This window comes from Trachemys scripta, chromosome 7 (genome assembly GCF_013100865.1).
Source record: "Trachemys scripta elegans isolate TJP31775 chromosome 7, CAS_Tse_1.0, whole genome shotgun sequence".
NCBI lineage: Eukaryota > Metazoa > Chordata > Testudines > Emydidae > Trachemys > Trachemys scripta.
In genome coordinates, this window is record NC_048304.1 from 121,168,510 (window position 1) to 121,195,876 (window position 27,367).

At 42.4% G+C, this 27,367-nt stretch overlaps 1 protein-coding gene across 1 annotated transcript in view; it reads left to right on the forward strand.

Annotated features, from left to right (window-relative positions):
* The window catches only part of CFAP43 (cilia and flagella associated protein 43), a 92,947-nt gene that overhangs the window by 20,435 nt on the left and 45,145 nt on the right, over positions 1–27,367 (forward strand). Inside the window, exons 6-17 of the mRNA XM_034776918.1 lie at positions 4,174–4,333; positions 5,967–6,029; positions 6,772–6,848; positions 7,677–7,808; positions 8,981–9,097; positions 10,358–10,438; positions 12,358–12,506; positions 14,111–14,214; positions 17,189–17,329; positions 19,290–19,459; positions 20,495–20,647; positions 21,169–21,299. Of these exons, the coding sequence (XP_034632809.1) occupies positions 4,174–4,333; positions 5,967–6,029; positions 6,772–6,848; positions 7,677–7,808; positions 8,981–9,097; positions 10,358–10,438; positions 12,358–12,506; positions 14,111–14,214; positions 17,189–17,329; positions 19,290–19,459; positions 20,495–20,647; positions 21,169–21,299 (1,478 nt within the window). The remainder of the gene's footprint in view (positions 1–4,173; positions 4,334–5,966; positions 6,030–6,771; positions 6,849–7,676; positions 7,809–8,980; positions 9,098–10,357; positions 10,439–12,357; positions 12,507–14,110; positions 14,215–17,188; positions 17,330–19,289; positions 19,460–20,494; positions 20,648–21,168; positions 21,300–27,367) is intronic.

Here is a 27,367-nt window from a genome sequence, read left to right on the forward strand (position 1 = left end):
TCGCAGTCTGTGTGAGGTATTTCAGTTGAATTCAAAGGGAGCAGGAGCATGCCCTCAAGGAAACATTCAACAGACAGGATTCAACAGAAAGGAAGATTTATGTCCTTTGTCAGTAGGTCTGAATCAGATGAAAGGACGGTCTTAATATTTATATTTATGGACAACCACTTGCTCCAACTATGCTTCAAAATATGTTGTTGTGGCTGGAGTTGTAACCAAGTGTTGCCAAAAAGGGGCAGCCACGTGAAGTTTTTAACCCTCTCTCTTCTTGCACAAGGAGATTGTGACGGGTTGGATCACAGAAACCCCCTTGGGAGCTGCCACCCAATGTGCAAAGACTACCCCTGCTTCTGTTTTCCCTGCCAGCTCAGGACTCCAGCACCCTGTCTTGCTGAGCCAGACACTCCTGTTTGGCTCCAGACACAGATCCAGGGTCTGAATCACTTGTTCCAAAGCTGCAAGTTTACCTGAAAACAGCTCGCAGTAGCGTGCTTGTCTTTAGCACTCAGATGCCCAACTCCCAATGGGGTCTAAACCCAGATAAATCCGTTTTACCCTGTATAAAGCTTATGCAGGGCAAACTCATAAATTGTTCGCCCTCTATAACACTGATAGAGAGATATGCACAGCTGTTTGCTCCCCCAGGTATTAATACATACTCTGAGTGAATTACTAAATAAAAAGTGATTTTATTAAATACAGACAGTAGGATTTAAGTGGTTCAAAGTAGTAACAGACAGAACAAAGTAAGTCACCAAGCAAAATAAAATAAAATGCGCGAATCTATGCCTAATCAAACTGAGTACAGATAATTTCCTCACCAGTTCCACAGTGCTCCCTTTTACAGGCTAATCTCCTTTTAGCCTGGGTCCAGCAATCACTCACACCCCCTGCAGTTACTGTCCTTTGTTTCAGTCTCCTTCAAGTATCCTGGGGGGGGTGGAGAGGCTCCTTCTTTAGCCAGCTGAAGACCAAATGGAGGGGTCTCCCACAGGTTTAAGTAGACTCTCTCTTGTGGGTGGAGACCTCCCTCCTATGCAAAGCCCAGCTCCAAGATGGAGTTTTGGAGTCACCTGGGCAAGTCACATGCCCCTGCATGACTCAGTCTTTGCAGGCCGACGCCATTGTCCACATGGCATCTTGCATGTCTCCAGGAAGACTTCTCATGTGGATTGGAGCATTCCAAGATGCATTGTTCCCTAAGTGTCTCCTGATCAGGTACTTAACCTGGCGAATTCCTTCCTAAAGCAGCTGACCAAATGCCTCACAAAGCTTACTTAGAAATCAGGCAAGCATACAGCCCATATTCTTAACCTCGAGTAGAAAATGATATATATGTACAAATAGGATGAATAGATATAGTAGATCATAACCCTTACGGAGATATGTTACATGGCACAGGCAGCACAAAACATATTCCAGTTATGTCATACATACATTTATAAGCACCCCCTCCCCATAAAGCCTTATGGGGTACACTGTCACAGAGATATTTTCTGTTTCAGTATCTCTTATAGCTAAGCCCTGAGTTTTCTGCAGTTGCTCAGACTTTGTATCCAAACATGACCCCTCTTTGTCACCATGCACTGTTAGATGCCATCAGCTTTCCACAAAACATTTCATGTCCAGGATTCTGGGCTTTTCCTCTAGAGAGTGCTATTTAAAGGAACAAAGCTTTAGGACGCTTATGAATGATTGTACAATTTTAGAACACAAACAGCAAATGGGAGTGCTTCCTGTGATTTCCTTGTCCTGGGTATACATGGTGATGGTCCCATTCTGGAATTAGAACTCTGCGCCTATTATGTATGTTGAGTCATGACAATGATTAGAAATGGACTTGATAACAGCTGCCGACCTGGACTTGCATAGGAAGCCTCCGAGTTAGAGTAACTCACCTACTATCTTGCAAAAAAAGATGTGTGGACATAAAATCTCATAAAATATGTAAAAATATCTATCTGAAATCTATGTTGGGATGATATAATGACCATTTCATTATAAAATCACTAGCATACTACTAGAGTTTATTATTCTTATTTGATTTATAAAATAAATGAGTCCATTGTATTTCTGAAACATCTTTCCTCAAAATGCTTCATAGAGAATAATGGATTGACTGACAACACACCTTTGAGGTAGATAAATATCCCATTTTAGAGCGAGAGAGAGAGAGACTTAACCAAAATCACATAGTGAGTCTCTGGCAGATATTAGAAATAAAACCTAGATATTTCTGACTCTCCGTCCTGTATTGCCAGCAAAAGAGCGTCCATCTTTCCTCTTCCTGTACCTTTTGCAAGACTCTAGGTGTTTTGTAGAATTACAAACTATGCACATTCCTTCATCCTCCACTAAAATGAAGCTACTTTTGGAGTGGGATGTGATTGCTATTATGGTCTCACAGCAATTCTACATCAGAGTTTTGGACAAGAAGTGAAAGGTGATACCTTTCTACTGTTGAAACAACATTTGAATTTAGCTAGGCAGGTAATCATTGACCAGTGTGGAATTAGGCAAAGACCCCAGGATTAACACTTCCTACTCTCCACTGACTCTAGAGATGAAAAAGATCTCTTAGATCATCCTGTCCATCTCTTTGCCAACATAGGATTTTTCTCTAGTTTACATTTGCTAGTGTTTTGTGAAGATCAGCTTTTCAAGTGCCAAGCAATAGGGTTTTTGCAACTTCTTTGGAGGGTTTATCTCACAGATAATATATGTCACCGTCAGGAAGCTTCTTCTACTATTCGCTTTAAATTTGCTTTCTTTATTTGTCCCACTACAATTAGCTATAATCCATTTTATTCTATTAAATACTTTCCCTCCCGTCATGCTTACACGTTTCAAATTCTTGTAGACTTATTGGGTCCGATTCTCCATTGCATTACCTGGACTGCAGGATTCAAGTTACTATCCCTCATTTAATCACCACTGAGCCAAGCTATTAATATTTAATTCTTTTAATATTTCCTCTTAAATCAGTCCACCTAATGGTCTTTGTTGCTTTTCACTGAATTCACTTCAACTTAGCAATACCCATTCTTGTGTGGCCCCACTAACAAAGATTCTGAGGCACTCACATACTATAACACTCTTCTAATGTAGGGAAGTACTATTATCCCCATTTTATAGATCGGGACTTAGGCACAGAGAAGCTAGGTGACTTGCCCAAGCTCACACAGGAAGTCTGTCAGAGATGTGTTCAGAACTGATTTGCAGATGACACAAAGACTGGCAAAATGGTAAATAATGATGAGCACAGGGCAGTCTAACAGAGCGGTCTGGATGGCTTGGTGAACTGTGCCCATGAAAACAAAATACATATTAATACTGTCAAGTGCAAGAACATACATATTAGGTATAAAAATGTAGGCTGTACTTACAGAATGGAGGACTGTGTCCTGGAAAGCAGTGACTCCGAAGAGGATGTAGGCGTCATAGTGGACAAAAAACTAGACATGAGCACCCAGGGCAATGGTGTGGCTAAAAGGGCTATGCAGTCCTTAGATGTGTAAACAGGATAGCAATGAGTAGGGGTAGAAAGGTGATTTTAGTTCCATAGACTGCATTGATGAGGCTGATACAAGAATACTGCATTCTGTTCTGGTGCCCACATTTTACAAAGGGTGTTGAAAAATTGGAGAGGGTGTAGAAAAGAGCCACAAAAATGCCTTATAGTGAGATACTTAAAGAGTAAAGTCAGGTTAGTTTATCAAAAAGAAGACTGAGAGGTGACTTGAGTACAGAGTATAAATACCTTCACAGGGAGAAGATCCCAGATACTAAAGGACTCTTCATTCTAATGGAGAAAGGCATAACAAGAACCAACAAGTGGAAATTAAAGCCAGACAAATTCAAATAAGGGACAATGTTTTAACAGTGAGGGTGATTAACCATTGGAACAAGCTACCAAGGGAAGTGGTGGATTCTCCCTCTCTTGATGTCTTAAAATCTAGACGGGACCCTTTCTGGAAGATATGCTTTAGTCAAATGCAAGTTAATGGGCTCAACGAAGAAGTCAGTGGGTGAAATTCTCTGGCTTGCATTATACAGGATGTCACACTAGATGATCTAATGGTACCTTCTGGCCTTAAAATCTCAGAATCTCCATATTTATGTATACAAACATTTGCTACTTTTAACTGAAGCTTGCTGATTTTTATATTGAAGCCTAAAGATGACATCCAGCCTTCAGTCCACCCTACCGTCCACTGCTGGACTGCAACGTCTGACCTGTATATGGGCTGTGAAGAGGGACATTTTTTGGCAATTAATGTTGAGACACTCAAAGCTTCTCTTCTTTATTACAAACCTTCACAAGACGCTAAAGGTAACAAAGAGCTGCACTGAGGGTTTTTATAGAAATTCCATGGATCTCTTTGTGTGTGGTTTTTTCCCTTTTCCATTGGCCACAATATCTTTTTCCTCTGGCAAAAATATACAAATGCTTCAATGTTGTTTGGTCTTAAAAATGAACAATAATGCTGGTATTGCAAATCTCATTAACAACCCTGCAGAACTGATGTAAAAGCATTAGTACAGCCTTATATTATTATTGTTTATTCATGTATTGAGCACCAACAACATGTTCGATGTTGCACAAAACCTAGGGCGTGCCTTCACTAGAAAATTGGGTTGTGTTAGAACATGCCCTTGAGAAGTCATGCTAACTAACATGATACTTAACACTACTTTGCAGTCAGTGTAGACAGGGAAAGCTGTGTTTAATGTCATGCCAACTGTTCATGTTAACCCTCATAGACTCATAGACTTTAAGGTCAGAAGGGACCAATTATGATCATCTGGTCTGACCCCCTGCATGCTGCAGGCCACAAAATCGTCCCTACCCCTTCCCTGGACTCTGCTGTTGAAGTCCCCAATCCTGGGGTTTAGTGACTTCAATTGGCAGAGAACCCTGTAGTTACAGACATGGAAAACATGTCAGTCATTGTCTACACATACTGCTGAGTTGTGTTTAGCATTATGTTAGCTAACATGATTCTTCACGGTCATGTTCTAATGCTGCACTGAGTATTCCTAGCTTCCCAAAGTATTGTACCTCACTTAAAGTGTGGTGACTAATCCAGATATGGAGGGTTATCGATTTGGGCTTTTTTTTAACAAGAAGGGTTGTGTTAATCCCCTGGCTGGGATCTGATTATTTATTGTCACAAGTCAAGCCAGGTAAGTATTTGGAGTTCTCCAAGAAAAGTTCGGGATTTGTCAATTCAGTAGGTTGCACCTTTTGGTGTTTCAGTTGGCCACAGTGATCTTCTTTGCTTCCTGTTCTAAACTATTGTGCAGTGGTGTTGTATGCTCTTAGGCCCCAATTCATAAAGTACTTAAGAACATGCTTAACTTAAAGTATGTGATTAAGACCTTTTCTCCTTAGCAAAGCACTTAATTACATGCTCAACTTTAAGCACATGCTGAAGTCCCATTGAATAAAAAAAACCATTAAGCATGTGTTGAATCAGTCCTTTAACAGCTGCCACATTTCACCTGAACATTTTTGGAGTAGATGAAGTTCCTCTGTCATAGATTAATCAAGTTAGAGAACCTAAGTAAATAATAACAACACTTCGCATTAGCATATATACTGATTTCCATCTATAGATCTCAAAATGGTAGGCAGATACCTGTCAGGGATGATCTAGGCTCTAGATAATACTTAGTCCTGCCTCACTGAAGGGACTGGACTAGATGACCTGTCGAGGTCTCTTCCAATCATATATATCTATGATTGTTATTCCCATTTTACTGATGGGGTAACTGAGCCACAGAAACATTGTGACTTGCCCACAGATAAATTAATTGGCAGAGACAGGAAAAGAACCCAGGTCTCCTGATGCCTAGCTCTGTGTTCAGTAGACTAGACTACAGCTAGCCCTTAATGCAGCATTCATGTATTAGGTACATGTACTATAGTTCACACTTTAATTTGTTTCTTTTTCTTTATGCAGAACGAAGGCGAACAAAATTTCGTTCCTTACCACTTCTTTCTGGCGATAGTTTGAAAAAGGAAGGTATTCACTTGTTTTGTTTTTTCAAGGCCGCACCAGTGGCTGCTGGGAGTCATAATACATGTCAGTACAACCCCATCCTAGGTAGAGCATTGGCTAGAAGGATACTGATGTTCAGTGGCCTGTGAGAGACAATTTAATGGCATGAGGTCAGGTATCTAAATCACAAAAATTATCAACACGATTGGTACTAATGGAAAGCCATTTTGACATCCTCAACAGAGACAATGAAACTGGACTTATTTGTTTTGTGTTAATTCTAAATTACACTGATGTAAGATCAGATTCAGGCCCCTACATTTTGTTTAGAACCACTGGAAATGATTTGTTGTTTATATAGCACTAACTTTGTACGAGGCACTCTTTCTCAATTACTATTGGGAAACTTAAAAAAAAATCTGTTTTGTCTTGGTGACTGTTTAGTGGCCTATGCAAAATAAATTAATGATCTCAGTTTGTAGTGGACATATGTCCACATCACAAAGCCACAACTACAGCTGACACTAATTGGCCTTCTCCTTGCTAGACTGAGCTACTTCCTCACCCATAAATGTAATCCCTCTCAAATCAAGGTTGAGGCACATCGCTGGGGAGTGTGGCGGTAACTAGCCCTGTGACTACCTGTGCTAGTTTTTTCAGCCTCCCAGGTTGTCAGTCTGTCATATTTCCCAAGCAGTACGTTCAATGAGATATTTAAGAGCCAAGCCATTTTCTAAAACATTATTTTATGGTTTTGCTTTTGCAGAAGACAAACGGAGAACACAAAAACCTGTTCTGCTTGCCATGGCATATCATAAGGATGGACTATATGCAGCTGGAAGTGTAAGGCATCCCTCATTCCTTGAACCAGGCCTATTGTGTGAAAACCCTAACCAAGCATATTCGAGTGAAATGCGCTCACAGAACCCCTAGCAGGGGCAGAAGTGAGATGAAGCAAAGAGCTGTAGAACTAGGAAATGTCTCTCTAGTGTTGTACATACTTTGCTGTTTAAGATTTGGGACAACAAATCTGGAGGGGAAGAATCCTTTTTTTCATAGTCCAACAAGCAAGTAGTGAGTAAGCTTCAAGTGTTTAACAATGATAGGCAGCAAACAAAGAGCTTTTTCATTGGAGAATTCATAAAGGGTTGTCAAGAGATAGGAGAGAATTAGAATGGACGTAGAATGGAAGAGGAGAAAGAGAATTTCCAAGATAACTGCCCAGTTGTGTTTTGCCCAGAAGTCCACTCTACCTTTATACCTTTATATATGATATAACTTAACAATACATGACTTGGTTATTCTTTAACAAAAACCCAGTAGGCCAAATTCAGCTTGTGTTACTCCTGTGCGATCGTAGTGAAATCAAATGGGGATACGTAGTATAACTGATAACAGAATCTGAGCCATTGCAATTAAACTTGAATTATTTTTAAGTCTAGATTTTTAAGAAACGTTTTAGTTTCTCTTCATGTCTGGCATCATGGAGTATTTCAGTCAAGGTGGCCCATACACAGGGACAAGATAAAGGTTAATAAGACCAACAATGACAGGAATCAGTGGAATCATCTTGGCTGTTTCCACAGGGTTTCTTAGGTATTTACACAGTGCAGTTTTGCTGTAACTGGTTAGGATAAGTGGTCTAGATCTGATTTGCATTTTTCTGTTTAGGATGGTATTGTGCACTTTTACCAAATCAAAGGCACACACTATCAGATGGATGATTGCTTTGATGTATCAGAACCCATAACCAGCCTCGTTTTCTCCCCTGACTACAACACATTACTAGTAGAAACAGACAAGGTACAGTGTTATGTAATGAGGTGCCCATGTCAGATTACATCTGCTACTGCATGATACTTTTAGTATCACTGGGCTAAATTCATTCCTAGAGTAACCCCACTAAAGTCAGTGGCATTACACCAGAGGTGAATTTGGCCCAGTGTGTGTGGTGTGCGTGTGTGTGTATGAGAAGCATAAACCAATTGACTTCTGAAGATGGTGGATTGTACCGTATTATTTTTACCTGACTCTAATGTATGATTCTGTGACTTACTGGTCAGCATGGAAGTATTGAAGCCAATGGGATCACTTGAACCATGTGCAGAATTGAGGCCTAAGGGAATAATTCAATTCCCTGAGAAAAGGAAGAGGAAAATTTTAAGTTTTCTCTTATCATAGAATATCAGGGTTGGAAGGGACCTTACGAGGTCATGTAGTCCAACCCGCTGCTCAAAGCAGGGCCAATCCCCAGACAGATTTTTACCCCGATTCCCTAAATGGCCCCCTCAAGGACTGAACTTACAACCCTGGGTTCAGTAAGCCAATGCTCAAACCACTGAGCTATCCCTCACCCCCAAAAGTCATATTTTCCAGTCCTTGTATCATTTTAGTTGGCTTTTTTTAATTCTACAAAAGTTTTCATATTTTTAATGTGAAAACTATAATAGTACAGGAGAGAGAAAAAATAATATCCTGGGTAAGAGGATGGAGCAAGAGATTGGAAGTCAGGATTTCTGGGTTCTGTTCTTAGCACTGGCACAGTGACCATGATCATTCACTCATCCTTTCTATGCCTGAGTTTCCCCTTCTGTAAAATGAATTAATATTGCACCCCTATCTCACAGAGGTAATGTGAGGATTAATTAATAAATGTTTCCCAAATGCCTTGAGCTATTCAGATATAAACCTTTTTGAGGGCATATTATTTTGTTTTAAAATATTTTATTGGTTCTTGAAATAAATTAAAAAATAGAGTTTGTTTTAATTTTATGTCAGTCATTTTCTGAAATTGTCCACTAACTTTGGGGGAACTACATTGATTTACATCAGCTGAGTCTTTCCCCTCAATTCAGAGGCATCTGTAAAAGTTTAAAGAGCAAAGTTCAGAAAGATGGGTGGTTTTGTTGGTGTGGTTGAGGACTTTTACTGAATGCTTTATAGCCAAATGATGAATTATCATTTGTATTTGTCAGGGATCAGTCTATGTCTATAAACCTTCTCAGAATGAGGAAGTCATCAAACTCTTGGATGCATGCAATGATCATTTCCTGTCAGCTGATTTTCTTACTCCAGGGAATAAGTATTGTGTGGTAAGGAACTCTCTCCTTTGTTATGCATAATAATGGTTATCCTCAACTAGGAATAATAGGTAACCAAAATATTGCTATGGCAACCTACATAGCATAGAAGCAGATGTGCTGCAGAGACCAGGGCTCGTATTCTGATATCAGTTATATTAGTGTAGATTCAGAGTAACTCCATTAAAGTGAATGGTGTTATTCCAGGTCTAGGTTAGTGTAACTGAGAACAGACTCTTGCCTTGCGTTCTTTGAAGAAACATGGTTAAGCCACAGATTGCTCAATTCTAATATGGACTCTCCTATTGATTCACTATGTGGCCTTGGAAAAGTCACTCTGTATGGGCCAAGTTCATAACACTGCTGGAGATGGGCTGGAGATGGGCTCAATACAGAGAATGGAAGTTGAAGGAGATGGCTTTCTAGCATCCTAGCCACCACACCAGTGCTGGGACTCCCACTGGCCTCTTCAGCCCTCAGTACAAGTTAGAGCAGCCCGAGAGACTGTCTATCCGATGCCCAGCTATCCACAGCCCCCCTGGGCCTTTTCCACAGCTAGGGCATAGCAGTGCCATGACCATGCCTCGCTCATCATGAAAATACCTGACATTCCCCATGTGCCAGGGACTTTTCCAGGAGATAGTGTACAGCCAGCTACACTGATCCTTTACCTGCCAGGGAAGTCCCCAGAGAGCCAGAATAAAGGAGCCTTGAGGTGCTGATGAATCAGTTGTGTAAGTCTCCTCATTTTTAGCAGAGAGATGATAATCCTTACCTGCCTCATAGGGGAATTATGAGTTAATTAATTCATATTTGTATAGTACTTTGAAGATTTAAATCATTAGATTCAAGGTGCTGAGCACTTTTATGACACAAATCTCTTCTTTTCCAAAGACCAAGTCCTCTTTTTCAGGCACATTTACTGGGGAAAATTGTGAGCATTTTTTTACACTGCTGGCTGAACGGGGGAGGTGGAAGTGCTAGTGTAGATCAGGCACATATGTCACCAGTGTATATTCTAATCCTGCTCAGAGCACCATCACTGGAGTTGCACTGGTGCAAAAATGCTTACAAATTTTCCCAGTATAGCTGCACCCCTAAAGGAACGTGAGTAATAGCACTGTGTGTGACACTGTTGTGATCGTTCAGAACTAAACCAGCATCTTTTTACCTGCTATGCCCAGTCATCGGCCTGGTTAATTTTCCATAGAAAGCTACTGCCCACTTCCTGTCCATCTTTTCCGCTCTAATCAGTCTCTTCTTCTTCCACAGTCTGTAGCAATTTCAGGGGAAGTGCATGTTTGGCTGCTGGAGGACGGAACTTTCATAAGCAAGCTCTGCCTGAATACACAGGTACAGATTATTAGAAATTTAGGTTTAAACTTTTTTTTAGTCATCAAATAAAAAAAATGAGAATAGGTTTTTGCAAAATATACCAAAATATGCCTTAGATTTACCATTTTAATAGTGGTGAAAACTTGTTTCTGAAAAGCCCACTGGATCATAAAGATCTCCCGGATACGGGGATCTCATACCCAGGTCCCACAACTACAAAGATGGCTAAATTTTATATATGGTTTAAAGAAAATAATTTCTAAAACATTGGTTGTGGTGGTACCTCAATACCTTTCAGTCACTTCACCCAATTCAGCTCTGTGCTATCTCCCAGGATCCTCCATAGCATTAATTAATTAATGTTCTTGTAGAGATGCCAAAATCTCAAGCCAGTGGTGTATTAGAAACATGCCCAAAACATCCCTTACCGACAAGATCCACGGACCCTACACATGCCTATCACAACACATGATGTACCTCATCCAGTGCACTAAATGGCCCGATAACAATTATCTGGGTGAAACCAGATAATCTCTATGCTCTCAAATGAACTCACACAGGAAATGATAAAAGACAAGAACACCACATCACCTGTGGGTGACCACTTTTCACAAAGCGATCACTCTATATCTGACTTCTGAGTCCTCATCCTCAAAGGAAACCTGCATAATACTTTCAAAAGCTGGGCCTGGGAGCTTAAATTCATTACTGTGCTAGACACCAGGAATAGAACCTAGAAGTCCCATGTTCTAGACACTGGAAAACACTTCCTTTCCTTTAAACACAACTGTGTATGTTACATTTGTTCTGAATTTGTTTTTGAATAATTCCATTTTACATTGCTCTTTTTAAAGACTGATATATAGCACCATAATTTTGTATGGGTCTCGGGTTAAAAATATCAGAAGAGTCAGATAGGTTGCAAATCATATAAGTTCATGTATAGAGTTTATCATACAACATAATACTGTGACAGTGTAATCAACCAGTCCAACTTTTCTTTTTGAGAGCTATGTTTATTATTTTTACTTGTGTAGTTCTCTCCTGATATTTAATTTAAACTAAGCCTGTACCATCTTTGCCCGAACAGTCCTTGACTTTTGCAAAGGGTCTGAGGGTTTGATTGTACTCGGAAACTCCTTGCACGAACTGTTTGTTTACCCATTTACAGGAACTGCTCCAAGCAAAGTGTTACTTAACCCATTACAAAAATAAACAAATTAATCTACTCACTGGGCAGAATATTACATTCTTTGCCTTCATTGTGGGTCCCTACTTACTCTATCTGGTCACTACTAATGGTGCACCAAAGACCACATACTGAGCTACAATTTTGATTTTAAAATGTTTCCTGTTTTACAACTGTGTTTTTGCTTTTTGCATTAAAAGGATCTTCAAATACCAATGAAATTGTTGCATATTCTTGCATCGGCCTAGTACTAATGTGTTGGACCTCTATTCAGGGCGCTCAGGTTTGAGTCTCAGTCACTTGCTTTCCTGGACTGGAAGGGCTGGGCAAGCTGCACGTTATGCCCCGACGGTTCTGATTTCGCATGAATTTTTTATTTTGAAATTTCAAAATTTTTCATGGGATGGTAAAAAAAATTTCTGACCAGCTCTACTCATTAGCCAACCTCTCTGATCCATTTAGAAGAACACTGACTGATTGCGGATATGATGCAGGGCCTTGAGGATGGGAGTGTATAAACCTTGGGATGGGAATGGGGATGGTCTTTACGGATCTAGTAGTGCATTCTTGGGGGAAAAGGGGCATAATGTTTTTTATGGACCTTTTTTTGTGACCCTGATTATGTCAACATTTTCTTTACATCGATCACTTATTGCTATTTTTCAGATGTGAGGGAACTTTGCATAATAGAGCAAGTTGCATAGTAAGATGTTGCAACAAAATTAAGTGTATTTTACTGTTTAACTAGGCAACTGCTATGGTCTGCTGCCCCTCCTCATATAGTGTTGCTGTGGGGACCAAAGTGGGTCATGTCTATTTCATTGATGTTACCAAAGTTGAAACGCCACGTGTGGTTCACAGAGTTCTTCTTTCCAACTTACCTGTGCGCCATCTGCAGTAAGTATGTAGTACCAGAGGGCAGGGGTATTGTCAGCAGGTAGCCTAAATAATGTGTGTGTTAAGAAATCTATGTGCCCTTTTTTGCATGTTCCTCAAGAGAGTTGTGCATGTCAGATGAGACACTGTGGACTAGATTTATGAAAAGAATAACGGATGACAATATAACATGCTATGGTGCTCGTCCTCCTGTATGATCCAAAAGTGGCTTACAACTACAGACATGTAGTAATCACTTCATTGTTGAATGAAGCCACCTCTGCCAGAGTTGAGTACAACAAGCAGGTGGACAGCTGGTCCAGACACACTACACAATAGTAGGTGGTGCGGGACTTTGGTTGAGGGCAAGGAAATAAACCCATGTTCTTATGAAAAATGCCACAAAAAGCAGGAAATATATTAATATATAAGGTCCTGTCTGACAGAGCCGCCACACCAGGGCCGGCTCCAGGCACCAGCCTGGCAAGCAGGTGCTTGGGGCGGCCGCTCCGGAGAGGGGCGGCACGTCCAGGTATTCGGCGGCAATTTGGCAGACGGTCCCTCACTCCCGCTCAGAGCGAAGGACCTCCCGCCGAATTGCTGCCACAGATCGCGATTGCAATCGCGGGCTTTTTTTGTTTTTGTTTTTGTTTTTGGCTGCTTGGGGCAGCCAAAACCCTGGAGCTGGCCCTGCGCCACACACTGAGTTCCATGTAATTATGTATCTAATTTGGGAGGATGAAGGGGTGAATCAGTTCTGCAGTGATTCAGACTTGTGGTTCCAGGAAATGGAGACATCTCAAATCTGATGCTTAAAGCTCTGAGCTATTCATTCTCACATGATGGATGTTTTTATTACTGTTTATTATTATTTTGTTAATATTTAACAAATGTAATTATACCTATACAGTTAGCACTAGGGATCTTATATTGTTGGATTTCAAAAAATGTCAATATTTAATAGTGATCAGTAGAGATAATCATTAATCTACTTTAACATTTTAGAGTAGCAGCCGTGTTAGTCTGTATCCGCAAAAAGAAGAACAGGAGTACTTGTGGCACCTTAGAGACTAACAAATTTATTAGAGCATAAGCTTTCGTGGACTACAGGGTTGATATTGAATTTGTTAAACATTTAAAAAAACTATTATTTGAGGGATCAGATGTGACATCTCTTCATTATTATCTCTAAAATAAAACATTAACAATTCATATATTGAGTAAATTATTTTAAAGGTGTATCAATACATATAGAGACAGAGAGCATATAGTATATAAAGTCTGGTTAGACGTCTGAAAAAGAAGTGGATTAAAAGGAATGAAAGATTTTATAATGTAACTAAAATAAACTATTGTGTAATATTACTAGGTTTACATCAAACGCCCACTGAAGTAAATAGAAACGGCTCCCATTGACTTTAATGGGCTTTGGATCAGGCCCAAGCCAAGTAAACCCTACAGGCTAAATCTCAGTTACAGTATGGACCCCACAGATACCAGTAGGGTTACATGAGTGTAACTTAGAGCAGAACTTGGCCTTTTGTGATGAATTGTATCAAGTGAAATACTGTGAGTACACTGTGATGGACAAAAACTGTATTTAAGTGGAATTCTGCTTTGTCTAGATATGATCAGAGTGGTCAGTACCTCATAACTGGAGCTGCAGAAGGACATATCTTTATTTTAGATGCTCGGCCCTCAAAATTATTCCAGGTTCTTGGATACTTAGGTAATATATGTAACAGAATATAATATCTAATATTCTAATATATGATATTCATTGCATTGTATTTTCACTAGGTGCCGTTAGTAATAGTTTTGAATAGTGGCAATATTGATTTCTAAAACTTTTCTTTAACAGATGCTCTTATTTAGAAACTAAAGATTTTAATACAAGGATGGAATTGGGGTGAAGGATTGCAGCGCTGGTGACTTTACTACTTTATATGGTGCTCTGTATTTTTTCCCGATAAATGCCACTTTGTTGTATTGTTTTTGTTTTTGTTTTTTTTTTTCTGATGACTTTCTACAACAATCTCTGATGTGCAGTAGTCCTTTGTTTGGCACCTTATCAAACTATAACACTCTTCTGAACTAATGCACTTTACAAAATACAGTTAAACTACAGAGTTTGTTGCAGTTTTAAATCCTGTATTCTGAGGGCTCCTCCATAACCCAGATACCTTTGCCTCAGGGTGCACATGTACTGCACTTGCAACTTCAGATACAGTAACTCCTCACTTAACGTTATCGCGATGTTCCTGAAAAATGTGACTTTAAGCGAAACGATGTTAAGCGAATCCAATTTCCCCATAAGAATTAATGTAAATAGCGGGGATTAGGTTCCAGGGAAATTTTTTTCACCAGGCAAAAGACTATATATACACACTGTATAAGTTTTAAACAAACAATTTAATACTGTACACAGCAATGATGATTGTGAAGCTTGGTTGAAGTGGTGAAGTCGGAGAGTGGGATATGTCCCAGGGAATGCCTTACTGCTAAATGATGAACTAGCACTTGGCTGAGCACTCAAGGGTTAACACATTGTTAATGTAGCCTCACACTCTACAAGGCAGCACAAATGGAGGGAGGGGAGACAGCATGTCAGACAGAAACAGAGACACACACTGTGTGTGTGTGTGTGTGAGAGAGAGAGAGAGAGATGTGCATTGCCCCTTTAAGTACGCTGACCCCACTCTAAGTACATTGCCTTTTTAAGGAGATCAGCAAGTTGAGACAGCAGCTGCTGCCGGCAAGCTCCCTCCGTCCTGAGCCCTGTCGTGTCCTCCCCCCCCATTCTATAGAGATGGGGTAAGTGGGGGGACAGGAGCAGGGGGGAGGGGGACACACTGACATTAGCCCCCTTCTTTCCCCCCTTCCCCCCACAGCAAGCAGGAGGCTCCCGGGAGCAGCTCCAAGGCAGAGGGCAGGAGCAGCACATGGCAGTGGGGGGAGGGACAGTTGAACTGCCAGCAATTGATAGCCTGCTGGGCGGCTGTGCACAGGGAACTTAGGGGAGCGGGGAACTGATAGGGGGGCTGCCGGTCAACCCTGGTTCCAAGCCCCCACTAGCTAGCTGCAATGGGCTGCTCTTTCTGCAAGCAATGGACAAAGCAGGCGGCTGCCAAACAACATTATAAGGGAGTATTGTGCAACTTTAAACGAGCATGTTCTCTAATTGATCAGCAACGAAACAAGGTTAACCGGGACAACTTTAAGTGAGGAGTTACTGTATAAGCCATTCTGTATGAAAGTTGTGTTCCCACCTAGTTTGGCATGCATGCTCCACACCTCGTCCCTCTCAAATTTTGGAAGGCACTTCAGATTCTTAAACCTTGAGTCAAGTGCTGTAGCTATCTTTAGAAATCTCACATTGGTACCTTCTTTGCATTTTGTCAAATCTGCAGTGAAAGTGTTCCTAAAACAAACGTGTGCTAAGTCATCATCCGAGACTACGATAACATGAAATATATGGCAAAATGCACGTAAAACAGCCAGAGAAATGCAATTCTCCCCCAAGGAATTCAGTCACAAATTTAATAAACACCTTATTTTTTTAATGAACGTCATCAGCATGGAAGCATGTCCTCTGGAATGGTGGCCGAAGCATGAAGGCACATACGAATGTTTAGCATATCTGGCACATAAATACCTTGCAATGCCAGCTACAAAAGTCCCATGCAAACCCCTGTTCTCACTTTCTGGTGACATTGTAAATAAGAAGTGGGTAGCATTATCTTCCGTAAATGTAAACAAACTTGTTTGTCTTAGCAATTGGTTGAACAAGAAGTAGGACTGAGTGGACTTATAGGCTCTAAAGTTTTACATTGTTTTATTTTTGAATGCAATTATGTAACAAAAAAACTACATTGTAAGTTGCACTTTCACGATAAAGAGATTGCATTATATTACTTGTATGAGGCGAATTGAAAAATACTATTTGTTTATCATTTTTATAGTGAAAATATTTGTAATGAAAAATAATAATAGAAAGTGAGCAGTGTACATTTTGTATTCTGTGTTGTAACTGAAATCAATATATTTGAAAATGTAGAAAAACATCCAAAAATATTTAATAAATTTCAATTAGTATTCTATTGTTTAACAGTGAGATTTAAACTGTGATAAATTGCGATTAATTTTTTTTAGTTAATCGAGTGAGTTAACTGGGATTAATCAACAGCCCTAATATGAAGTTTCATTGATTGTGACATCCCTGAGGAGAATTAGATTTGGTTTAAAATGGTATCCCCCGGAATAATATCAAAATTTGCATAATCACAGTCCAAATATGGATGGCTGACCTTTTCCATGCCTTGTCACATTTCACTCAGTGATTATCAGCAGCATCTCTCCAGAATTGTTAAAATTTGCTCAAATTTCAGGTCGCTTAACCTCTCAGATCAGCTGAAGTCTCAACATTTCTTGTGGGATGAAAAGCCTAATTTTTTCACAGGTGCTGAGCGTCTGCAGCAATTGACTTCAGTTGGAATCGTGGGTATTTGGTATTTTTGAAAATCAGTTCCCAGCTGTGCTGATTTTCTCAATTTAAATAGTCACTTAAGTGCAAGAGCAATATGATTATGTTATGACATGTTCTGAATCATCGTTCCCCAATGGGCTTCGCATGGGATCCCAGCAGGAACAAATACAACTTGATGCAATAACTGGCTTAAGTGTTGGTCTCCATCTGCTTTCAGTGATGAGTAGTGAAGTCCTAGGCCTTTCTGCAATATATGATGTGGAGAGTGAATTAGTTGAGGTGATGGCACTTCTTTGTCCACCAGACATCAGAAGAGCAAGACTGGAAATCTTTTGTCTGCCTTCAGCAATTACAATAGGTAAAAATGAAATATATTCCTTGTGTGACATTCCTTGAGACACGTGTACACTTATGTTGTCCCTTGCACAAAGCACTACTGCTCTAATCTGTTTTATCTATCTACTGTATACACCTTCCCAGTGTATCATTTCTAGTATGATTGTGTGTAGGCTTCCCTTAATCAGCTGATTCATTTAACAAAATAGTACTGCAGTATGCAAATGAACTGAGGAGAGCAGGAGGCAAGAAAGAAGCGAGGGAACGGTGATTTACCTCTGGTATCACATTGCCACCACCCAACAATGAGATGTCCATAAGGCAGCAGACGGAGAGGAAGGTGGAAGAGAAAAGTTAATCTCACCAGTCCTTCAGTGAATTACTATGGGTTCAAGATGGCTTAATAGTGAAAATGTCCGAGGTTAATACATTAATAAACAATGACTGTCTTTCCCATAGCACCACTGGATAAAAGTTCATAGCAAAAAACCCAACAATTTAAAAAAAATCTTAACTTGTATCCTAATTTAAGAATATTACAAAGAAACATGGTGTGAAACAAAAGAACAGCACTGAGGGCAGGAGGGAACTAGGACTTACTTTATAGGCAGACTTTAGGATTCTCAGCCATTGTAAATCAGCATAGCTCCATTCACCAGCCGAGGATCTGGCCCTAGATCTCTGCAGTCATAGATTTTCAGCAGAGCGCATATTGGGGCATCACATTGAAAGGGAAACTGGTGATTTGTGGGATGGGAGGAGGTTAGGCCTTCAGTAAACTGAACAACCATCCAAAAAGAGTTCTCAAAATATACCCCAGCCTTATTTTATCTATGTGAGCATTTATAAAACGCTCAGCACTGGAATACGAGTGATTTTTTTTTTTTTGGGTAGCTTTGCTCATAAATTCATAGGGGGGGGGTTTTGTGGCCAGAAGGGACCATTGAAATCATCAGTCTGACTTCTTGCACGACACAGGCCATAGGAGTTTCATGTATGTGTTTGTGGAATTCAGCATACTATCCTTGAAGTTACATTTTTTAAGCAGGTCACTTCTTTCAAGTACCACAGACTCCAAGAATTGGATGCAGAATGACAAGACTAATCATTGAGTCAATGTACATGTGAATTAAAAGATATAGACAATGTTCTACACAAATGCACATTCTTCATCACATTTTTCTTAAAAATTGAAAATTAATTGAATGGGCATGAAAGGGTTTTAGTGGATTAGCTTAAGCAAACCACATTGCAGGCTGGTGCTTTATCAAGCATCCTCCACACCCCAGGAGTACATCACAGTCCTGATATGCAGTCACAGTCAAAATGGAGCTTTGTGCCACAATGCTGTCATTCGATTTATGTCTATGTATGAATTGTTAGCAAAACCTTTTTTGGAGAAAGCTTTATTATGTAAAGTTGTAAGAAAATACGGTGCAAGACTTTCTTATCACTTAAATCTAAATTCTAAAAGGAACTTGTTAATAGTACACTTTACATAGTATCTGTGCCTCAGTGCAAGTAACTAAGGCCAATATTTTCTTTAAATGTCCACTGACATTGGGTGTCTCCAGTTGTGAGTGCCCAATTTTAAACACCTAAAGTAGGGCCTGATTTTCAGAGGTGCTGGCCACCTGCGACTTCCATTGGCTGCAGCTGGAGTTGCGGGTGCTCACACCCTTTGAAAATCAAGCCCTGTTATAGGTGTCTCATGTTGGGCCGTCAAAAAATGGAGATGCCCTGGTGAAAAGTTGGACTTACGTAACTTATCCAAGGTCATATAGAGTCAGTGGTTAAGCTGAGACTCCTGACCCCCCCAGTCCCCTGCTCAAAACCTTAGACCACCCACCCTCCCTGCTGAGATTAGCTGGTACATTAAAATTTGCTTCTGTTTTTCATAACTACCATTTTATTTTTAAAGGTGAAATATCTGCTCTAGCATCTGTGATCTCTCTTCCATCTTGTCTGTTTCAATCTTGTAGACAATGATGAGTGTATTGATGAAAGAGGGATGCTGAAGAACCGTGTCATTCAGAAGCGCCAGTACGAATTAGATTACCCCCTGTCCTCAGCAGTCAGACAGAAAGATGACACTGTGTATGGCTACTGCAACCACGCACCTTTCATCTGTAAATACCATCTTGCCAAAAAGGTATTTCTCTGATGCTGCTTTTTGGGAGGAGGTAAAATATTGTAATCTTGTCAACACAAGAAATGAGGGGCATGAGCGCAGCGGCGAGTAAGCAAAATCTCGTCTAGCTATCCCTGACACCTATCAAATTGCATCATTCTCCAGTAGCCTAAGGTAAAATAGAAGTGTGTATCACCGGCATTAGATCAGCACGCCAGGGCAATGACCACAATGTGGCAGTATTCTTAAAACGGTACAAACCTGCAGAATGGCTGATACCTGTACTTCAAATATCAATTCTTTCTCAAGAGCTAGAACTAGACATTAGGCCTGTGAATCCATGGATGTCTAGGAAATGTGCTGCTCACTACATTTCCTTTCTGAGCCAATCTGCATAATTTCTGTCTGGCTCAGTCTTGGGTAGTTCTGAATTACTCAATTTCAGATTTTGCAATATTTATTTGGATCTGTAGGACACATGAAAAGGTGCATGTCCAGGTCTCTAGGTGACTTTTCACATACGTTTAAACATACAAAAAGCTCCCCCAACCCAGAAAATAATCATCCAAAAGTGAAAATTTCAACCACCTCCTCCACAAAAATACCCTACTCCACTCACAAACACCAACCTTCTGCACTTCCCGACCAACCCAAAACCCTGGGGAAAGAGATGGACTCTTTTATCTAATATGCCCTGAGCGTCAACAGATTTGTGCTACTTCAGACTAAGTGGGAGAGAGAATCCTCATGGAGAAAGCCTTGGTGGCAGGCTCTTCACTTTTAAGCTGAGGGGTTCCAGCTCAGGCATCTCCATTGATTGCAACTCCTAAAATATCTACTATATCCCCTTCTGCAACTAGAGAGGGTGAGATACCGTATTATCAGCATAGCCATGATACACCCCCCCAGGCCCATAACTCTTATAAATGGCAACATATGTAAAAGATAATCCAACAAGCTATTTGTACCTGCCAGCATTATCACTCAGTTTTATATGGCCAGCTGTTGATACTTCCATCATCTCAATTGCTGTTTTGTATTTTGTTTGGTTTACAGAAAACCTGGAAAGATGCGTCAGTTACTTTATCAGAGAAGAAGATTCCAAGCAACCAGTTTGCACCAGGGTTCCTCCATTTTTCACCTAACAGCCAGCTGTTGGCATCAGTGGCTAAGGATGGAGTATTGTTTATCCGTGATGCTGTTACTTTGGTAGGCCTCAGTGCACAGGTCTCATTAAACCTAAGTTGATCAGAGCAGTCGGGAGTTACTGAATGGATCAGTGTAATGAAAGCAAATATATAAATTGCTACAGAAAAAGACTTGCTACACTTAAAGAGAAAAGGAAATGGTATTATACAATTGACTAGTCTGATGTTTATTTTTATGATGGATGCTTTTATTTTCAGAGGTTGTGTGTGCGTGTGATCATTTGCTGCTCTCTACCGTAAATCTTCTGGTCGATAATTTTGCTGTGTCACAGACATCTGAAACAATGGCTCAGCCCTAGGAGCTTATTCCAAGGCCTGAGTCAAAACTTGGCCCACCTTTTAAAACCACCCATTCTAGTGTGTTTTTTTTTAAACTCCTTAATGACATTTTAGATAAAGTTTTAGCCTAATACAAAGGAGTATGTTAAACAAGGGAGCCTAGTAACAGAATTTAGTGACATATTCCTGTAGAAAAACCTATTTGCTCCTGACCGTCTGCTATTGTTACTGTAACTCTTTCAGGAAACAGTTGCTCGGGAGCATTGCCATTCTTACCAAGGACAGGGAATTGGATCGTTGGCGTTTTCATTGGATGGCCAGTTCATACTTGTCAGTGGCGTGAATGATGGTACCCTTGTGTGCCTGAAATGGAAGTATGTGTAAGATTAACTGATTATATTGATGATATGAATACTGGTGCCCAAACACACTAATTTCTGCATGCTTTAGGCAATCTGTTTTATTATGTGGAAGTGAGTTTTATTGTCTTCTGTCCAGACAGATAGTATACAACCTAACAGCAGCAGTCCGTGATTACCAAACCTGGGCAGTTAATCAGCTGAAATCACTTGACTAAGCTGATGAGTCCAGCTATGGCTTTAGTTCAAGCTTAGGACTATCTTCAGGACTTAGTTATATAGAGCACCTTAAAAAACTCAGGGAAGATAGACTTTGATGAATAAAAGTAATTAAAAAGACAAAATGAAGGAAAATGTCCCCTTTTAGGAAATTACTGGCTTTAGGCCATTTTTAGACTATTCTGGGGTAAGTATTAGAAAAGTGGTTTCTTTCCCATGGTGGAAACGGCAAACAGATATTGTTATTTCACAGAAACATTTTGATGCTCCTCCTTGTCAGTCATACCAGAGAGACCAAGGATTGAATGGGCTTTGCATATTGACTTCCCTTCCTCTCACCGTAGAGGTTGTCCCATCAGATCATTAAGAATATAAAATCATTACGATTAGGTACATACACATAGTGACCAGTTCCTCTATATCTTGGGCAGCCGCATCCCCTAGTGCATATTGTCTGTCCTTTGTTTTCTAGACTACAAGACCTCTGGGCAGGAACTTTTATAGTATTTCTGTCTTGTACAGCCCTGAATATACTGTTAGAGTATCCTATCTAACCATGCCATATCCATTCTGAGAACTTCATTCTCCAGTGCTGTAAAACTGACCCCTTTAGCAGCCTTAAAACAAATAAATTTAAAGGCAGAATAATATAGTTCATTGGTCCTTGGCCTTTCCCATAGTGTGACCCCATATCGCAACAGAAAAAAGCGTTGGCATCCCCATTCCATCTAGTTATAAAGAAAGGAAATGTAGTTGTAACTCATAAAAAAACTTGATCCCCCCTGCTTGAGAATTTGTGATATCGTTGTGTTTACTTAGCTGTTTGCAATAATATGTGGTTGTAACTAAGCTTTTGAAGGAGGCATGCAGCGTTGAAAGGTTACAATGGAAAAGTTACTGGCCTAGTCAATAGGGGGATAGCTGTAGACCTGATATATGCTGATTTATGTTGTATGTTGATAGTAAGACATTTGCCATAGCCCCACATGACATTCTCATAAACAAACTAGGGAAATCTGTTTTAGATGAAATTACTATAAGGTGGGTACACACCTGGTTAAAAGACCATACTCAAAGCCTAGTTCGCTGTCAAACTGAGAAGACTTACCTAGTGGTATGCTGCAGGGGTCTGTCCTGGGCCTGGCACTAGTCAACATTTTCATTAATGTCTTGAATAAGGGAGTGGAGTGTATGCTTATAAAACTTGCAGATGACACCAAGCTGGGAGGAGCTGCAAGCACTTTGGAGGACAGGATTAGAATTCAAAATGGCCTAAATAAATTGGAGAATTGGTCTGAAATCAACAAGATGAAATTCAGTAAAGACAAGTGCAAAGTACTACACTCCGGAAGGAAAAATCAAAGGAATAAATACAAGATGGGGAATAACTGGCTAGGTGGTAGTACTGCTGAAAAGGATCTGGGGGTTATAGTGGCTCAAAATTGAATACAAGTCCACAGTGTGATGCAATTGCGAAATAGGTTAATATCATTCTGGGGCATATTAACAGGAGTATTGTATGAAAGCCCTGGGAAATAATTGTCCCGCTCTACTCAGCACTGGTGAGGCCTCAGCTGGACTATTGTATCGAGTTTCGGGTACCACACTTTAAGAAAGCTGTGGATAAATTATAGAAAGTCCAGCAGAGAGCAGAAAAAGATAAAAGGTTTAGAAAACCTGATCTATATGGAAAGGTTAATAAAACTGGGTATGTTTAGTCTTGAGAAAAGACGACAGAGGGAGGACCTGGTAACTGTCTTCAAATATATAAAGTGCTGTTATAAAGAGGACAGTGATCAATTGTTCTCCGTGTCCACTGAAGCTAGGACAGGAAGAAATGAGCTTAATCTGCAGCAAGGTAGATACCAGCGAAAACTTTCTAACTATAATAGGGTTACCATACGTCCGGATTTTCCCGGACATGTCCGGCTTTTTGGGCCTCAAATCCCCGTCCGGGGGGAAATCCCAAAAAGCCGGACATGTCCGGGAAAATAGGGAGGGAGGACCTGGCGGTGCTCGGCTGGGGCTGCTGGGGCTGGGGCCGGCGATGCGGGGCCGGGCCGGGGCTGGGGGTGCTTGGCAGAGGCTGGGGCCGGGAGTGCGGGGCCGGGGCCGGCGCGGTGCTCAGCCGGAGCCAGGGCCGGGGCGTGGACACTTGGCCGGGGGTCAGCGCCCCAGGGCCCGAGCCCAGCTGGGCGGGAGACACCGGGGCCAGAGCCTCTTGGCCTGGGCCGGCTGGCTGCCGAAGGGAGACGCTCGGCCAGGGGGGCTGGACTGGGCCGCGCCGCACCCTTCCCCAGTCCCAGCCCCAGACTCAGCTTACCTGCTGCCTCCTTGTTTCAGGCTTCCCACGAACATTTGATTCGCGGGAAGCAGGGGAGGAGGAGGAGCAGGGGGCGGAGCGTTCAGGGGAGAGGGCAGAGTTGGGGCGGGGCTGGGGGCGGGGAAGGGGCGGAGTTGTGGCGGGGCCGGGGCCCCATGGAGTGTTCTCCTTTTTAAAAATTAAAATATGGTAACCCTAAACTATAAGGATAAGGTTAAGCATTGAAATAGGCTTCCAAGTGAGGTTGTAGAATCCCCATCAGTGGAGGGTTTTAAGAAAAGGTTAAACAAACACCTGTCAGGAATGGTGTAGGTATAATTGGTCCTGCTTCAGCACAGAGGGCTGGCCTACGTGTTCTCTGAAGGTCTCTTCCAGCCCTACGTTTCTATGATTCTATGATTAAAGATTTAGCTTGAAATTCAACCCCACACAGAGAACCTACTCCGTTCACCCAATGGATACACTTAAGACTTGTGTAGGGAGTGGCAGGTACAGTAGGGATCTCTTTATGCCACTGAATACCATACGTGTGGGCTCCCTGCCAGCCAGCCCCAAATAGGCCATTTGGAAGAGGCTCACTGGATCCATACTAAGGGTATGTCTACACTACGAAATTAGTTCGAATTTATAGAAGCCGGTTTTATTGAAATCGGTTGTATACAGCCGATTGTGTATGTCCACACAATAAAATGCTCTAGGTGCTCTAGTCGGCAGACCGCGTCCACAGTACGAGGCTAGTGTCGACTTCCGGAGCATTGCACTATGGGTAGCTATCCCACAGCTATCCCACAGTTCCCGCAGTCTCCGCCTCCCCTTGGAAATCTGGGTTGAGATCCCAATGCCCGGATGATGCAAAACAGTGTCGCGGGCGGTTCTGGGTACATGTCGTCAGGCCCCTCCCTCCCCCGTCACAGCAACGGCAGACAATAGATTCGCGCCTTTTTACCTGGGTTACCTGTGCAGACAACATACCATGGCAAGCATGGAGCCCGCTCAGCTCAGCTGAGCTCACCGTCACCATATGTCCTCTGGGTGCCGGCAGACGTGGGATTGCATTGCTACACAGCAGCAGCTGCTAACTGCCTTTTGGCGGTAGACGGTGTAGCATGAGTGATAGCCGTGGGGCTGGCAGCCGTAGTGCTGCATTGCACCAGCCCCTTCCAGGCGATGGTATATTATGACTGGTACCCGTCATCGTCATACTGGTATGGCTGTCAATCATGGCCACCTGGGCAGACATGCTACTGTTTTGATGATGACGGTTACCAGTCATAATATACTCTTTTCTGCCAATTGCCCAATATTGTCTGCTAAGCACCCAGAAGAGGCCGAGGGCGATGCTGGGTGCTGGCGGACGTGGGGCTGGCAGACGTGGGGCTGCATTGCTACACAGCAGCAGCCCCTTGCCTTTTGGCAGATGATGGTATATTATGATTGGTACCCATCATCATCGTACTGGTATGGCTGTCACTCATGCTGCAGCGTCGGCTGCCACCTTAAGATGTAAAAAATAGATTTGTTCTGTGTTCATTTGCTTCCCCTTCCTCCGTGAAATCAACGGCCTGCTAAGCCCAGGGTTTCCAGTTTAATCTTTGGGGGGACCATTCTGTGTGACAGTTGTTTGTGTTTCTCCCTGTTCCTGTACCTGTACGCCATGTCGTCACTCGGCCCTCCCTCCCTCCCTCCCTCCCTCCCGCCCTCCCTCCTTCTCCTGGTCCATCAGATACTACTTTCGCGCCTTTTTTCTGACCAGGCGCCATAGCTAGCACTGGGATCATGGAGCCCGCTCAGATCACCGCGGCAATTATGAGCACTATGAACACCACGCGCATTGTCCTGGAGTATATGCAGAGCCAGAACATGCCAAGGCGAAACCCGGACCAGGCGAGGAGGCGATTGCAGCGCGGCGACGAGAGTGATGAGGAAATTGACATGGACATAGACCTCTCACAAGGCACAGGCCCCAGCAATGTGGAAATCATGGTGTCACTGGGGCAGGTTGATACAGTGGAACGCCGATTCTGGGCCCGGGAAACAAGCACAGACTGGTGGGATCGCATCGTGCTGCAGGTATGGGACGATTCCCAGTGGCTGCGAAACTTTCGCATGCGTAAGGGCACTTTCATGGAACTTTGTGACTTGCTTTCCCCTGCCCTGAAATGCCAGGATACCAAGATGAGAGCAGCCCTCACAGTTGAGAAGCGAGTGGCGATAGCCCTGTGGAAGCTTGCAACGCCAGACAGCTACCGGTCAGTCGGGAATCAATTTGGAGTGGGCAAATCTACGGTGGGGGCTGCTGTGATCCAATTTGCCAGGGCAATGAAAGACCTGGTGATAGCAAGGGTAGTGACTCTGGGCAACGTGCAGTCAATAGTGGATGCTTTTGCTGAAATGGGATTCCCAAACTGTGGCGGGGCCATAGACGGAACCTATATCCCTATCTTGTCACCGGAGCACCAAGCCACCGACTACGTAAACCGCAAGGGGTACTTTTCAATGCTGCTGCAAGCCCTGGTGGATCACAAGGGACGTTTCACCAACATCAACGTGGGATGGCCGGGAAAGGTACATGATGCTCGCGTCTTCAGGAACTCTGCTCTGTTTCGAAAGCTGGAGGAAGGGACTTTCTTCCCGGACCAGAAAGTGACCATTGGGGATGTCGAAATGCCTATCATGATCCTTGGGGACCCAGCCTACCCCTTAATGCCATGGCTCATGAAGCCATACACAGGCAGCCTGGACAGTAGTCAGGACCTGTTCAACTACAGGCTGAGCAAGTGCCGAATGGTGGTGGAATGTGCATTTGGACATTTAAAAGCGCGCTGGCGCAGCTTACTGACTCGCTCAGACCTCAGCGAAAAGAATATCCCCATTGTTATTGCTGCTTGCTGTGCGCTCCACAATATCTGTGAGAGTAAGGGGGAGACCTTTATGGCGGGGTGGGAGGTTGAGGCAACTCGCCTGGCCGCTGATTACGCGCAGCCAGACACCAGGGCGGTTAGAGGAGCACAGCAGGGCGCGGTGCGCATCAGAGAAGCTTTGAAAACGAGTTTTGTGACTGGCCAGGCTACTGTGTGAAACTTCTGTTTGTTTCTCCTTGATGAACCCTGCAACCCCCCCCCCCCGACCCGGTTCACTCTACTTCCCTGTAAACCAACCACCCCACCCCACCCTCCCCTCCCCTCCCGCTTGCAGAGGCAATAAAGTCATTGTTTTTTCACATTCATGCATTCTTTATTAGTTCCTTACAGAGGTAGGGGGATAATTGCCAAGGTAGCTGGGATGGGTGGGGGAGGAGGGATGGAAAAGGACACACTGCATTTTAAAACTTTAACTCTTATTGAAGGCCAGCCTTCTGATGCTTGGGCGATCATCTGGGGTGGAGTGACTGGGTGGACGGAGGCCCCCCCACCGTGTTCTTGGGCGTCTGGGTGAGGAGGCTATGGAACTTGGGGAGGAGGGCTGTTGGTTACACAGGGGCTGTAGCGGCGGTCTCTGCTCCTGCTGCCTTTCCTGCAACTCAACCATACGCTCGAGCATA